The sequence below is a fragment of the Artemia franciscana genome, unplaced genomic scaffold, assembly GCF_032884065.1.
Source record: "Artemia franciscana unplaced genomic scaffold, ASM3288406v1 PGA_scaffold_38, whole genome shotgun sequence".
Lineage (NCBI taxonomy): Eukaryota > Metazoa > Arthropoda > Branchiopoda > Anostraca > Artemiidae > Artemia > Artemia franciscana.
This window is the reverse complement of record NW_027062676.1, coordinates 807,669-824,845: the sequence shown is the minus strand read 5'-3', so window position 1 is coordinate 824,845 and position 17,177 is coordinate 807,669. Positions and strand designations below refer to the sequence as shown.

The window sequence follows — 17,177 nt, the reverse complement described above, 5'->3', positions numbered from 1 at the left end:
GAGGATCTGCCATGAACACTTTCATTACTGTAAATTTTTATTTTATTTGTCTTGATATTATTTTAATAGTTATTGTCAAACATGGACCTCCTGATATTAGTCTATTATTTCATTTTGAGAAGCTGTCCAAAGGTTTCTGTTGGCCCCAGATTTTAGGCAATTTGCCATCTTTCATTACTCGGTCTTTCGAAGTGCCCAACTTTTTCGCACTTTTCGAGGGGCCTTTTGAAGTGTCAGCGCATATTTGAGCATTACAGTTTTTTCTATTTATTTTCAATATAATAATCTAGTTCTCAGAATTATCTTCCTGTTCTTCCAAACTTTGTTACAGGCCAAAGAGCCTTTGAGGGAATAGTAAAATGTGTGTATTTCATGATGAATAAATCTTATCTTATCTTTCAACTGTGATTAAAAACCTGTCCTCGGGTATTTTAATTTTTTTTTGACATCTTCACTGCGTCCACCGTCTTTAGCAATAATGATTCACTGAAACTTTTTTCCTTTAACTTCACTCAATTTGGGCTTTTTTAGGTGAAGGTCCTGTCCTTGTATGGTAGACACAGCCTTAAGCTTTTTTTTGTGAGAAACGTATTAAAGAGCAAGCCAGTTTTTGAGGCTATTGTTCTTTACTAGGATCCAAGATGTAGTCTCTTTTCTATGTTTCTTCTATATTTGGCTTTATCTTAACGATACCATAACGTTTTTCAAGGTATCGTCTTTACAAGTGTAACTAAAACTACCTACCGAATTTAACTTCACATAGAGCATTAATAGCATGATGTTATGACGTCACATATCGTCATATGAATAATAATACAGAAATGACACCAAAAAGATGCTTTGTCATAATTTTTGCTTCATTTTGCACTATCAAGATGAAATTATAAAAATCATGTAGATAATATTTGTAGCTTTTGAACGAGCCATCAAATATATAGGATCTTTTGTTAGCCTTGCAAAAACAAAAACAGAAGAAAAAGGAAACACATTACTGCTATCCATGCAACAAAATGATTTTCCATGTTTTTGAAGATTAGGGCTCCAAACCTCCAGTTAGATATTTTTGACCCTGTTAAGATGGTGCTTTTAAATATATTTCCATATATTTGTCAATAAATTTCCGTATGTCTGTTTTTGCTATTTTTTGCTTTAATTTTTAATAGATGGAATAGCTACAATTCTTGGATGAGTTTCAAATGGCAAATCTTTTATATTTGAAAATTCGTTTCAAAACATGCTTTTTTTGTGTCCTATGGTGGCGCAGTGGGTTTGACCTTAGCTTGATAATACGGGACCCAGAGATCGAATCCATGCTGCAGCAATGCACTGCAGGGCCGACGCAGGGACCTTAGTAGTCAAGAAATGTCGTTAATCTTATTACTTACTATTTACTTACATGTTTTTTAACTTTTAGTTACCTTGGGCTGGGGTTTGTTCTTTACTAGGTTGCAACTATTTTATGTAACCATCAACAGGTACTGCTGCACCCATGACTCTCGATCAACAGTATTTTTGCAATTACAATTTACTGTTAGATAGAAAATATTTCGCACTGTACAGTTTATTTTAAAAATGTATTTTTTGAAATTTCAATTTGGTTTTAACAATGGCAATTTCAGTTGTGGAATTTTTGCGTTCCCTTGTATTCTTGATTCCAGGAAAGTTTATAGTTTACGCTTGTGTTGTAAAGATGAATTTCTAACAAGCACATAGATGTAATAATTCGCTTTTAATCATCTCTCAGCCATCTTGCAGTAACCTGCTAGCGCTGATGAAAAGACATGATAAAAGGAGACATTGGCTGTACCCTACATACGGCTACATACTTGCAAAAAAACGGCTTTCCATGTTTTCAGGGTGGAGGGCTGTAAACTTTCGGCTATGAATTTTAGACGAAGGTCATTTAAATGGTATGCTTTTTAGAACGATTCAAAGTCGTTTCTGAGGCTGTTTTTGACATTTTGGAAAGCTGGTTTTCATAGTTACAAATTACTGTGTTGTTAAATTTAGATAATAGTGACTGTTTTATAATGCTGCTTAACAGTGTTGAAAATAGTGCTCAACAAATGCAGCTAGTGGATAAAGATCCTTTGGAGAGATCTTTCTCTCTTTTATACTGTTTTGGTAAAACAGAAGCAATTAAAGGCTCTTTAATGTCGGACAGGAAGATCTTTTTTTAAGATTCTTGGCTGGTTAGACTGCTTATGAAAAGACTAATTGAAGGTGGTAATTGGTAATTGGACGTAGGAGAAACCCCTCAAGCATAATTTTTAATGTCAAATCAAATATTTTTATTCCTTTGATGAGATTATTGAAACGCCAATAATAAACGTCTAACGACTATTTGAACCATGTTATGCTTACATTTTTTCAGCTCTTGGATTAAAAGAATAAAAACTTTCAACTCAGTTTCTTTCCATGGTGTGTTAGCCGTTGACGTGAATAGAAGAGAAAATAGTATCAAGTTTGGCATCCAGCATACACGTTCAGTTCATTACTATCGTCACCTCATTCTCTTTTCTTCTCCGAACTTCAAAATGAGTATTAAAAGTTGGAATTTCAGCAAACAATCGGATACAATCAGAAAAGAGAAAGCACATTGAAACAAAACACCAAAGAAAAGAAGTGTATTGTGTTTCTGGGGATCATGTAGCAGTTTTTTTTTTATCAGCTTTTTAATAGGTTTTGGTTTATGTAGGCTATGTATGCCTGTAGTATTTGAGAAATACCTTACTAATATGTCGACAAACTAGTTCAAACAAGCTGGCTCGTAATATTTCCCTGGATTTGCAAAATTCTGAAAAGTAGTGCTTTACTGGTTAATAAAAAAAATTCCTTACAAAAGTAAAGAGCGAATTTGAAACTTAAGGCGAACAAAAATATTGCTTAAGAGATTACACAAGCTGCGTAGTCTACAACACTAGCTCAAACTAACGGACTCAGAAATTTTTTCAAGTATCTACAGAATTCTGGAAACTAGAACCTTAGCCCCCCCTATTTTTGCCCCTACACCTTACATATTGAAAAAAACCTTTTTGAGGTAATATTTTTTTATTGGTTTGGTGTTTCCATTGAAAAATGCTTTTCTTAGTATTTTATTTAAAAAACAAGAAAACTGTCCCTCTTGATCTTGAAAATACATTTTGCCCTCCTCCCTTTCTAAATTTTCATAAAATGACACCACTTTAATGTACTGAAAATTTATTAGGAGGCAATACAAATAGTCAGCTGACAATTTCAAGAATTTTATTTTCTTACTGTCTTTCAATGCTTGGAACATATTTTAATTAAGATCAAAATTTAAGAATAATTAGCTTATAGTTAGCTAATAGAATAATTCTCTGATTATAAATTTATTTTTATGTAAACAAATATAATATATGTAAGGAAATGTACATCATTTTCATTTTAGTGTAAGTTCAAAAAAATCACCCAGAAAAATAGAGTGATTTCTATTCATTTGAAGTTTTACCGTTGCTCTTTACTTTTATCCGAAAAAGGATCAGTTTAACAGACATTTTATGATTAGTCGTGGTCTGTGGGAGTTAGAGCCTCGAAAGTGAAATCATGAATTTTTTGAACCAGGGTGAGTATGATTAGTCAAAATTCGTTCTTTTATATTTGAAACTTTTGATAAACACATTAACTTATTGCTTCTTTTCTTTATGTTTGTTCCTTTTTTAGTCCTTTACGCAAATAAATTTTTGCTGGAAATCAGAAAACTGTCACCCCATTAGCATCCTACTTTAGAGGCCATTCATAGTTGTGTAAATTGTGCCTCGCAACTCGTATAGTCAGCCCGGAATGTTTATTCACGAAGCAATAAATGTTTTATATTAAAAATGAGAAAAATTGAGATTTTAGAGTGTCTGGAGAACTTTATAAGACATGTTGGCTTCCCTATTATTTTGACTTGTTTACGAGCAAAAACTCAAGTAAACCATTTATAAGCTATTTTTACTTCAGGACAATCATAAACCCATCTAGCAGGTTGTCAAAACTTTTCCTTTTTCTCTGCCCTGCAACCAAGGTGAAAAAAAATGTTTTTACGAAGACGGTACATCTGTCACTTATATCAGCCAATTAAAAATTCAAATAGATTCAACTAGTGCCAGATAGAACTCCATTTGACTTCTCTTTTCTACAATAGACTTGAATCAATCTTGTGTAATCATGACACAGAACTAAACTAAATTTCATTTATTCGCTTGTATCTTGTGATAATTGTATTTTCTCAAGTCTGCATGAGGAATCACTGGCCGAAAGTTTTGTTTTTGGAGGGGGGTAATGGATTTTGCAGATCGGCTGGTCATTGTTACCGACTGACTTGGCCGGTTTTTCTACAAAAGCTATTTTATTTTGTTTCTACTGAGACCGATCGTCTTCCATTGATTCTACTTCATTTATTTCTATCTGCCCATTTACCCATAATACATACACCCACGCTAATTATTTTCCCAAATTCACCGGATCAAAATTCTAAGATTGCCATTTTACTCATCATAGTCGAAAAACCTTATAACTATTTCTTTGGGGACGACTTACTCCCCCACAGTCCCTTTGGGAGGGGCTACAAGTTACAAACTTTGACCAGTGCTTAAATATAGTAATGATTATCGGAAGTGTACAGACGTTTTCAGGGGATTATTTTGGTTGGGGGAAAGGTTGAGAAGAGGGGGATATATTGGGGGAACTTTCCATGGAGGAATTTGTCATGGGGGAAGAAAATTTCCATAAACTGAGCGCAGGATTTTCTAGCATTATTTAAAAAAACAATGAAAAAATAAATATGAAAAAGTTTTTTCAGCTGAAAGTAAGGAGCAGCATTAAAACTTAAAACGAACAGAAATTATTACTTATATAAGGGGTTCCCCTCCTCCTAATACCTCGCTCTTTGCGCTAAAGTATCTTTAGTAATTTCCATTATTTATTCTATGGCCTTTCTGATTCAGGGGGTCATTCTTAAGGAATTGGGACAAAATTTAAGCTTTAGTGTAAAGAACAAGGTACTGACGAGGGGGTGAACCCCCTCCTATATGTAATAAAAACATGCGAATACAGAAGTTCGTTACGTAAGCTAATTTGTAAGTTACGTATATCTTTTACTAATAAAAACGTTTGTAAAAAATTAAAAGTTCTAGTTGCCTTTTTAAGTAACCAAAAAATTGGAGGGCAACTAGGCCTCCTCCCCCGCTCCTTATTTTCTCAATATCATTCGATCAAAACTATGAGAAAGCCATTTAGCCAAAAAAAAAAAAAAAAAAAAAAAAAAAAAAAAAAAAAAAAAAAAAAAAAAAAAAAAAAAATGCAAATTTCGTTTTAATTTTTCATCTGCGGAGAGCCAAAATCAAAACATGCATCAATTCAAAAACTTACAGAATTTAAATAAAAAAAAAACAATTTTTTTAACTGAAAGTAAGGAGCGACATCAAAACTTAAAATGAACAGAAATTACTTCGTATATGAAAGGGGCTGCTCCCTCATCAACACCCCGCTCTTTACGCTAAAGTTTTTTACTGTTTTAAAAAGTTGAGTTGAGGGAAAGAGTCAAACTTTTAGCGTAAAGAGCGGAGCGTCGATGAGGAGCAGCCCCTTTCATATACGAAGTAATTTCTGTTCGTTTTAAGTTTTAATGTCGCTCCTTACTTTCAATTAAAAAAACTTATTTTTTATTCAATTCAGACTTGATGTGATCTACTTTCTGGCAACAAGGCAGGGTTCGCCGGCTTTTTTTCAACTGTTTGTCCTCCCTCGGTGATTTTGACCCTCTTAATTCTCTGGTGTGTCTCACTATAGTAAAGAGCTGTGAAATTTTTTCTCTTTAATTCGTGCGAAAAACGGAAAAGGAGGATTTTTTGGAGGCTTAAGCACCCGTTTAAGATTATTATTATTTTTCTTAAGATGCTAAATGTAAAGAAAGCTGAATATTTTAAGTAAAATAAGGATTATAGATTCTCCAATTTCACCTACGAGGTCAGCAACCGTTAGAAACATCTGTGCTATTTGTCGTGTCGAGACTGATTGCGTGAAACACCTTTGATAAAATTTGTAGCATATATAATGTAAATGATCGAAAAATTTCCCAATATCGAAACAACTCCTTATGCATAAAAAGTCGTTATATGGAAAGTTTTTGAACCTCTCCTTTGAATAAAAGAAGTAGTTTCAATTCCGAGGAGAAGTAAAAGAATGATGTTACTTCTATTTAAGCTTTACTAAATAGATTTGGTGTTTTACGGCCTTTTACGGTCAGAGTTGCCATTGTTTTCACCTAGCGTTTGTTTAATTAGTTTGTTCTTTTTCAGTTAACAAAATTGACTGGTTCACCTCTTGCCAGCTTAGCTGCATTGGGGCTTGGTGGCATTGGTGGAGCAACAGGACTCAATCCCGCTGGTAATTATTTGATTTTGACTTTTCGCTCCTCTTCCAAGGCAAAGCTTCGTTCATAAGAATTGATAGATTTTGACAGCACTTACATTTTCAGCTATTAGATCAATTTTTTAAGACTTTATTATTGTAGCAGATCACATATGAAGCAGAAAAGAATAACTGATTTGCATAAATATTATATTATGTCACTGAATGTAGTATTCGATTTTGGAGCCCGTTTAATGTATCCCTTTATGTCTATTACCTCGCAAAATCATTTGTTTTTTTTTATCGAGACTAGTAACTTACAACTATAATTGCTCTAAAATTCTTTGCACCTAATTTGTTTCGATTTTTGACGATCTAGCATTTCTTTTTTTTTTCAATTTTGAATTTGATAGCCCTGTTATTAGGTTTTACAATTCCTTTGGTAAACCTGACTTAATCAAGTCAACCTCTGAATGACCAATCAGCAGTAATATTATCTAAAGAATGAGGATACTCTTTTCTATAGTCTATTCCTCCTTTAGTTATATATTTATGTCAGAGCCTTTGAATTCCTAAAAGAATGTGTGAAATCAGCGAAAACTGCTATTCAAAAAAGAAAAAGGGGGAGACCCGTCAATTTTTTATATAGTTTAATGCATATAGATGTTATTATCAAAGCCCAAGAGATTCACAATGTACATTAATTACTGTAATTGCCTACAGATTTCGAACATTTTAGTTTTGCTCGGATATTGGGTATCGTAAAAGAAATTGTATTTTGTCCATTACGTAATTACTTATTGTATTCATGGATTTCAAAAATGTTCCATTTAATTTTCTTTCCTTTTCTATGTCTTAAAAGAAGGGAGGGCTGTATTGTTCTTGTTTCTTTGCATTCATCCACTTTTCTCGATTGAAATAGCTTTTGTGAGCGATGTTATACCTTCGAAGATCGATATATCTTGTAAAGGAAAAGCTAGAAAACTCAATTTCCACTGAGAGGTGAAGTTTCTACCTTTTGTTGGACATTTGAAAATCCATAAGTGTAAGATAGGAAACGGTTTCCTCTGGGACTGAACTAGGTAAAACTTCTAAAGCGCCAAAAAGAAGTTGAATATTCGTTTCCAACTTCAGCTTTTTTTAGTTTTATTGTTGCGGTCTAAATTTTTGATTTTTCATGTCGAACATATTTAATTGCTAATGGTTAGTTATTCTTTTTATCCATCATTAATCTCAACTTACTTGTTGCCAGTGACTTTGTTGAGAGGGGAGGGGGGCAAGGTGGCAGTTGCCGCCCCCAATAATTTAAAAAACTATATTTATTAAGTAGCTTTAAAACCGTTGCTCATTTTAAGTGTAAAATTTGCTCTTTATTTTCAGTAGATATTTTTCTTTAATTAATCCATGCTCATTTCTAACACAAGGAAAACGAGAAAAATGGCGGTCGATCACCCTTCATAATATGTTCCACATTAATATTTTTCCAAATTTACTGCCTTTGAAACCTTATCTAGTAAAAATGTGATTCTAGTTAATGGTAAAATTGAAAATGTTCTATGCTTCCTCTTTCTCCACATTTTCTCTGGTCATTTTTTTATATTTAAAGCGTTTTTTTTGAAACCTTTAAAAGTGGAAATGAATACACCCTCTAAATCTCCATTTAGAACAGAAATAGAATCATCGAAGAATAAGAAGGTGGATATACAGTGAATATAATTTCCTGAATGAAAAGGAAATAATTGAAAAAGAAAATGAGAAATACTGCTTTTTATAATTATATGCGCACTATAACTAGATAGGCCAAATCGGTTGTAGTTTGGTCATGGAATTTGGTAGAGGGGGATCCGCTCCGAGAATCATTTAATTGTTTAATTTGTGTTTCCAGTATTTAATGAAACTCCGATTCTCTAATTTGTCATTGAAATGCCTAATTAGTACTGATAACGTTTTATTTCATACATTTTGGCTTCACATACTAACAATTGAATATTGAACTGCCCTCTTAGTACAATAACATGCTGACTTATCGCTATTTTTGCTTTTCTAAATACTTATTTTAACCAGCCCCAAAAAAAGAACTGACATAAATGTGCTAAGAATTATGACTGAAATTAGTCACATTTCACAAAACGCCAGTGCTACTTGTGGGACATTTATCTCTGCGTCAGTATGCTGTACGAAAGGTCTGCTGAAAATAAAATAAAGTGAATTTAAACAAAATATGTATATTTTTCTCATAAAGTCACAATTTAGAAATTTTATGTACACTATATGTGGTACCAACTCATTCTCTTTTTCTATTACCAGTTTTATCATGCAGCACTGGGAGATCGTGCTTTGCTTTTGAAGGGAATTATAGACATAAAAACGATATCAGTGTAACCCCTCCAGAATATATACCCCCATACCCTGATTTATACAAGAATAACTTTTATGGAATTCTTATGGAATTTATTTTAACCAAGATACAAAGGGGAAGGTAATTTCAAACTCTAGGAGTAAATTTTTTCTTCAAATTGGCATTTCTGGCAATTTTGAATTAATTTAAGGTCTCTGCCACAATGATGCCAAACATTGTTCAGATTTTTTAGATATTCTTTGTCAAACAATGCCCAATGGATAAGTTAATAATTCTAACTGCAATTTTCAAATACTTTCAAATTTAAAACACGGTCGCTATTTAATGCGGGCAACATGTCACAATATAATGTTTCACAATTTGGGTAATACTTTGACTTATCCTATATCAAACAGTTCGTGGTAACGAACTGTAGTAAGGAGCGACCCGGCTCAATAGTAACCGAAACTCTAAAAAATGGAATTTTGATACCAATAGTTACATCAAAAGCATTTTAATCCTGATTTTAAATATATAAATTTCATCAAGATTAGTCTTGCCCATCAAAAGTTACGAGCCTGAGAAAATTTGCCTCATTTTTGAAAATAGGAGAAAACACCCCCTAAAATTCATACGATCTTAACGAAAATCACACCATCAGATTCAGCGTATCAGAGAACCTTATTGTACAAGTTTCAAGCCCCTATCTACAAAAATGTTGAATTTCGCATTTTTTGCCAGAAGACAAATCACGGATGCGTGTTTATTTGTTGTTTTTTTTCCCAGGGGTGATCAAATCGACTCAGTGGTCCTAGAATGTCGCGGAAGGGCTCATTCTAACTGAAATAAAAAGTTCTAGTGCCCTTTTTAAGTGACCAAAAAAATTGGAGGGCACCTAGGCCCCCTCCCACGCTCATGTTTCCCCCAAAGTCACCAGATCAAAATTCTGAGATAGCCATTTTATTCACCATAGTCGAAAAACCTAATAACTATGTCTTTGGGGACGACTTACTCCCCCGCAGTTCCCGTGGGAGGGGCTGCAAGTTACAAACTTTGACCTGTATTTACATATAGTAATGGTTACTGGGAAGTGTACAGACGTTTACAGGGGGATTTTTTTGGTTGGGGGGAGAGTTGAGGGGGGTTACGTGGGAGGATCTTTCCATGGAGAAAATTCTCATGGGGGAAGAGACTTTCAATGGAGGGGGCGCAGGATTTTCCAGCACTATTTAAGAAAACAATGAAAAAATAAATATGAAAAGTTTTTTCTATTGAAAGTGAGGAGCAGCATTAAAACTGAAAACGAACAGAAATTATTACGCATATGAGGGGTTTACCTCCTCGTAATACCTCGCTCTTTATGCTAAAGTATTTTTAGTAATTTCAACTATTTATTCTACGGCCTTTGTGATTCAGGGGTCATTCATAAGGAATTGGGACAAAATTCAAGCTTTAGTGTAAAGAGCGAGGTATCGAAGAGGGGTGAGCCCCCTCATATACGCAAAAAAAAACATACGAATATAGAAGTTTGCTACGCAAGTTAATTCGTAAGTTACGTATATTTTTTACTTATGAAAACGTTCGTAAAAAATTAAAAGTTATAGTTGCCTTTTTAAGTTTGATTACTCGCTCCTTTTTTCTCAAAATCTTCCAATTAAAACTATGAAAAAGCCATTTAGCCAAAAAAATTAATATGCAAATTTCGTTTTAATTATTTATGTGCGGAGAGCCAAGATCAAAACATGCATTAATTCAAAAACGTCCAGAAATGAAACAAAAAAAAAAACTAGTTTTTTTAAATGAAAGTAAGGAGCGACATTAAAACTTAAAACGAACAGAAATTACTCCGTATATGAAAGGGGCTTTTCCTCCTCAACGCCCCGCTCTTTACGCTAAAGTTTTTACCTGTTTTAAAATGTAGAGTTAAGAGAAAGAGTCAAACTTTTGCGTAAAGAGCGGGGTGTTGAGGAGGAAAAGCCCCTTTCATATACGGAGTAATTTCTGTTCGTTTTAAGTTTTAATGTCGCTCCTTACTTTCATTTAAAAAAACTTGTTTTTTGTTTGTTTAATCTTTACTTAGACAGCGCTAATGCGCTGGCTATGATTTTTGCTTCGGGTTTGACCTGCTGATGTCAATGCTATTTATTATATAAATAGGTAGACACATTAACAAATGAATTAAAAAAGAATGTTTACAATATTTTAATAAATAAGGTGTAATAAAGTTTTAGTGGTACAACAAACTAAATCTTCCAGAGTCATAATCTACTTAAAATTGAATAGCAGATACCCAAATGAATAGCAGGTACCCGAGACTTTTAAATATAGGGCTTACTTCAGTTATGAGATTGAGCGTACTGTGCTGGTTATGGGGGTTGGGGCAAGTGAAAGGGGATATTTACAGCAGTATTAGTGGTGAATCTGGCTGAAAAAAGCCGACTGTAACGACATTCACCTTCGCCCACCCGAAAGCTTGTTTACGCTATACTTTTGTCGTCTACAGCAGCTCATTGCCAACAATTTTAGTAAACGTCAAGCATCAGCACTTATATTTATGGTTATTTAATGTGTGTTTGTAATGTATTGTGTAATGTTTTCAAATTCACCGATTACGGTGTTTGTTAAATAGTTATTTTTGTTCACTACCACTTGAATCTCAATCCCTATTGCCCCCCCCCCCCCCCGATAAAAAGACTATAGATACGCCCCTGTTTGTTGTCCTAGTTTGAGTTTTTGGGTATTAACATCCTAATATTCATTTGTTCAAACGCATCTTGACAGGTCGTTTGGTGGAGTTCTCAACCCTCTCTGTGTTCTGGTTTTGTTTGCACAAGAGAACTTGTATTATCTGGTGTATTCATCTATTATTCATTATCTTATATGTGATCAACAATTTGCTAATCGAACCAAAATTTCAGCATTTGGCACATTCTTTTTCTTTTGGTGCTAGCAGTTATTGTCTAATGATGTTAACCTTTCCCCCTTGCAAATCTTCTGTTCCATTGCAGGACCGTCAAAGTTTCTTGCCTAGGGGGAACACGGTTTGCCCCGATTTACGTATCCTTTATAACTATAAAGCTGGGATTCCTGGCATGGGGCGCAGACCCTATTGGTGGGGCATGACAATATTTTGAGGGGTCAGGGGCATGATGTGCTCTTTTCGGCTGACCATACATTAGAACCTTAATTGTGGAAAAAAGTTATGCGAGAGACGTCACGTTCATATGCATTTAAAGAGAAAAAAACATACATGACAGTATTGCAATGAATTCGTACATTGTATAAAACGTCTTATAATCAGACAATATTTTTCATTAGTATAAGATATCCCTAGAGGGAATCCAAAAAAAATGATACAAAGCTAATGGCCTGTTAAGCTTCTTTCAGGGGAATATACGTAAAAATTTTGAATAACAAAATTTGGATATCAAACAGTCTGTGGTAACAAACTGTAAGTAAGGAGCGATCCGGCTCAATACAAACCAAAACTCTAGAAAAAACTTACGTAGTAGGATCTCTCTATGGAGGAAATTGGAAAAGATAATTTTTCCATGAAGGGGGCGCGGGATATCTCAGTCTCATTTAAAAAAAACGATCAGAAATTTAAAAAAAAAACAAGTTTTTTCAACTGAAATTAAGGAGCAGCATTGAGACTTAAAACGGACAGAAATTATTACATATATGACGTAGGACTGCTAGTTAAGAACTTTGCCCATTGTTTACATTATTGGTTATGATAGTATTGGTTATTGGGAAGCATACAGACGTTTTCAAGGGGGAATTTTTCGTGTGGGGGAGTCGGGGGAGGGGTTTAACTGTAAGGATCTCTCCACGGACGAATACTTCATTGGAAAAGATAATTTTTCCTTGAAGTGGGTGCCATATTTCTCAGCATTAATTAAAAAAGTTCAGAAATTAAATGAAAAAAAAAAACAAGTTTTTTTTTTAACTTAACATTAAACTTAAAAAGAGAATTAAAGCTTAAGCGAACAGATATTATTACGTACATGAGGACTTTTGCCCTCTCGTCAATACCTCGCTCTTTACGCTAAAGTTTTTTTTAATACTTAAAAAAGTATTCAAATTAAATGGCCTTTGTGATCCAGGGATTATTCTTAAAGAATTGGAACACAATTCGAACTTTAGCGTAAAGAGCGAGGTATTGACGAGGGGGCGAACTCCCTCATATACTTAATAATAATTGAAATCAAAGGGTTCGTGGTAAAGAACTGTAAGTAAGGAGCAACCCGGCTCAAGAGTAACCGAAACTCTGAAAAATGGAATTTTGATACCAATAGATACATCAAAAGAAATGGACTTTTATGCTGATTTCAAATACATAAGCTTCATCAATTTTAGTCTTACCCCTCAAAATTAACGAGCCTGGGAAAATGTGTCTTATTTTCGAAAAAAAAGGGGGAAACACCCCCTAAGAGTCATATAATCTTAATGAAAGCACACCGTCAAATTGAGCGTATCAGAGAACCCTATTGTAGAGGTTTCAAGCTCCTATCTGCACGGATACGTTTTTATGGCACTTGGTATCTACCAAGTGACATATAGCGATCGCGAATTCTGTCTATCGGTCTGTCGGTCTGTCTGTCCCGATTTTGCTACTTTAGGCACTTCCAGGTAAGCTGGACGATAAAGTTAGGCAGGCGTATCAGGAACCAGACCAGATTAAATTAAAAATTGTCGTTTCCCCGATTCAACCATCTGGGGGGCGGGGGAGTGGGGGACGGTTAAATCGGAAAAATTAGAAAAAATGAGGTATTTTTTATCTTACGAACGGGTGATCGGGACTTAATGAAATTTGATGTTTGGAAGGACACCGTGTCTCAAAGCTCTTGGGAAACGCTTAGAGTGGAGGGATCGGGATGAAACTTGGTGGTAAAAATAATAACAAGTCCTAGATACGTGATTGACATAACTGGAACGGGTCCGCTCTCTTCGGGGGATCTGGGAGGGGGGAGGGTTAATTCTGAAAAATTAGAAAAATGACGTATTCTTAACTTACGTTGGAGTGATCGGATCTTAATGAAATTTGATGTTTGGAAGGATACCGTGTCTTAGAGCTCTTATTTAAAATCCCGACTGGATCCGGTGATATTGCGGGGACTTGGGGGGGGGGACCTAAAATCTTGGAAAACGCTTAGAGTGGAGGGATCGGGATGAAATTTGGTAAGAAAAATAATCACAAGTTCTTGATACGTGATTGACATAACCGAAACGGATCCGCTCTCTTTGAAGGGAGTTGGGAGGGGAGGGTTAATTCTAAAAAATTAGAAAAAATGAGGTATTTTTAAATTAAGAACGAGTGATAGGATCTTAATGAAATTTCATATTTAGAAGGACCGCGTAACTCAGATCTCTTATTTTAAATCCTGACCGCATCCACTGTCATTGGGAGGGGGAACCCGAGGTCTTGGATTATGCTTAAAGCGAGAGATCAGGATGAAACTTTGTGGGAAGAATAAGCACAAGTCCAAGATATGTGACGGAAATAACCAGAACGGATCCGCTCTCTTTGGTGGAGCTTGGGGGGGGGAGTAGTTCGGAAAAATTAGAAAAAACTAGGTATTTTTAACTTACGAACGAGTGATCAGATCTGAATGAAATTTGATCTTTAGAAGGATTTTGTGCTTTAGAACTCTCATTCTAAATATCGACCAGATTCGGTGACATTGGGGGGAGCTGGAGAGGGAAACCGGAAATCTTGGAAATCGCTTAAGGTGGAGAGAGTTGGGATGAAACTTCATGGGAAGAATAAGCACAAGTTATAGATACGTGATTGACATAATTCGAACGGATCCGTTCTCTTTAGGGGAGCTGGGGTTGTTAATTTGGAAAAATTAGAAAAATTGAGCTATTTTAACTTAAGAACGGGTGACCGGATCTTAATAAATTTTGATATTTAGAAGGAACTCATGTCTCAAAGCTCTTATTTCAAATCCCGACCAGATGTGTTGACATTGGAGGGAGTTGGAGGGGGAAACTGGAAATCTTGAAACACGCTTATAATTGTCGTAGATACGTGATTCACGTAACCGGACTGGATCCGCTCTCTTTGGGGGAGTTAGGGGGTGGGGTTCAGTGCTTTGGCGAGTTTGGTGCTTCTGGACGTGCTAGGACGATGAAAATTGCTTGGCGTGTCAGGGAGCTGCACAAATTGACTTGATAAGGTCGTTTTCCCTGATTTGACCATCTGGGAGGCTGAAGGGAGAGGAATAATTAGAAAAATTGAGGTATTTTTAACTTACGAGTGGGTGATCGGATCTTAAAGAATTTTGATATTTAGAAGGACCTCGTGACTCAGAGCTCTTATTTTAAATCCCGACCGGCATTAGGCCTCTGATTTTACTTTTAAAGCAATCTATTGATTCTTAGAATTTCGCCAGAGCTCATACCATATGAGCTCTTGTCCCCCACAGTCTCCGGGGGAAGGGCTGCAAGTTATGAACTTTGCCCATTGCTTACATATAGTATGGGCTATTTGAAGCATACAGAAGTTTTCAGGGGAGATTTTTATGGCACTTGATATTTACCAAGTCATATATATAGCGATCGCAATTTCTGTCCGTCAGTCTGTCTGTCTGTTGGTTTGTCGGTCCCAGTTTTGCTAGTTTTGGCACTTCCAGATAAGTTAGGACGATGGAAGTTGGCAGGTGTATCAGGGACCAGACCAGATTAGATTAAAAATAGTTGTTTCCCCGTTTCGACCATCTGGGGGGGGGGAGTGAGCGAACGAGATAGATGAGAAGAATTTTTATTTCCGATAGAACAAATGATTGTTGTTCTTATATGTGTGTAGTTGATCTAGTGGTATGATTCTCGCTTCGCGTGAGAGAGGTCCTAGGTTTGAATCCTGGACGAACTCAATTTTTACATGAAGAAGATCTGAAACTAGATACGTGATCGATATAGCGATCGCTGAAAGTTGACAGGAGTATCAGGGACCGGACCAGATTAAATAAGAAATAAGAAATTATCCCCGATTCGACCATCTGGGGGGGGGGGGTTAGAGGGACGGTTAATTCGAAAATTAGAAAAAATGAGGTATTTTTAACTTTTGAACGGGTGATCGGATCTTAATGAAATTTGATATTTAGGAGAACCTCGTGTCTCAGAGCTCTTATTTTAAATACCGACCGGATACGGTGACATTTGGGGGAATGGGAGGGGAAACTGGGAATCTCGGAAAACGCTTAGAGTGGAGAGGTTGGGATTGAAATAACCCGTCCGTATCTGCTCTCTTTGAGGTGTTGGGGGAGGGATTTCCAGTGCTTTGACGAGTTCGGAGCTTTTGGATGTGCTAGGATGATGAAAATTGGTAGGCGTGTCAGGGACCTGCATAAATTGACTTGATAACAGTTGTATTCCCGATTCGACCATCCGGGGGGGGGCTGGAGAGGGGGACCGTGTAAATTGAGGTATCGTTATCTTATGAATGGGTGATCGGATCTTAATGAACTTGATATGTAGAAAGATTTTGTGTCTTAGATGCTTTAGTTTCAATTCGAATCGAATCCAGGGATATAGAGGGTTGTAGGGGGAAACAGAAATCTTGGAAACCGAAAATTTTGGAAAACGCTTAGAGTTGGGACATCGAGATGAAACTTGATGGGGAGAATAAACACAAGTTTTGGATACATGATTGACATAATTAGAACGGATCCTCTCTCTTTGGGGGTGTTGGGGCGTGTTTGTGTTAAATTTAGAAAAATTAGAAAAACTGAGGTATTTTTAACTTAAAAACGGGTGACCGGATCTTAATGAAATTTGATATTTGGAAGGATCTCATGTCTCAGAGTTCTTATTTTAAATCCCGAGTTCTAGACATTCTCACAATTTCTAGATACGTGTTCTCACAAGTGATTCTGACTTGTGTTCTCACTTGTGATGCCGAGTTCTCATAAGTTCTAGATACATGATTGACATAATCGGACCGTTTCTGATCTCTTTGGGGGAGTTGGGGGGAATTTCCAGTGAATCGGTGAGTTCAGTGCTTCTAGATGAACAGCAAAGTCGATAACTCTAGCACCGAGTCTAATTTTAGGTTCCGCCTTCGTCACAAGTGCCATATAAGCTCGTGGCTCTTGGCTCTTACAACCTAGTCAAAAGTGCCCAAATGAGCTCTTGGCTCTTCCGACCTCGTCACAAGTGCTATATGAGTTCTTAGCTCTTGTTAAACGCAGTTTATGAAGTAAGTGACAACCAAAGTTTTCTGATTGGCTAAATTTATAATCCCAGGCAGTGAGCTTCTGGATTCCAAACTAGTTGAATGTGAATGGGCACTGCATAAGTGCAAAAGTCTTTCTAAGTTTGCGCATCAGTTCTGCATTATAAAACAATCTAGTATTCACTCTTGCCTCTTTTCGAAGATTTTTCACTGAGACTCTCCACCACTTATTCTAGCTATACCTATAGTGAACACCCCCCCCCCCCCCGTAGGCTTTGCCTCTGATTGGATTGTCATGAACAG

General features: G+C 35.9%; 1 protein-coding gene across 6 annotated transcripts in view; it reads left to right on the top strand.

Moving 5' to 3' along the window:
* Positions 1–17,177, top strand: part of LOC136041817 (poly(rC)-binding protein 3-like) — a 186,804-nt gene that overhangs the window by 109,721 nt on the left and 59,906 nt on the right. For all 6 annotated transcript variants that reach the window (XM_065726589.1, XM_065726588.1, XM_065726587.1 and 3 more), the window contains exon 7: positions 6,306–6,393. In XM_065726589.1, coding sequence (XP_065582661.1) covers positions 6,306–6,393 — 88 coding nt within the window. The remainder of the gene's footprint in view (positions 1–6,305; positions 6,394–17,177) is intronic.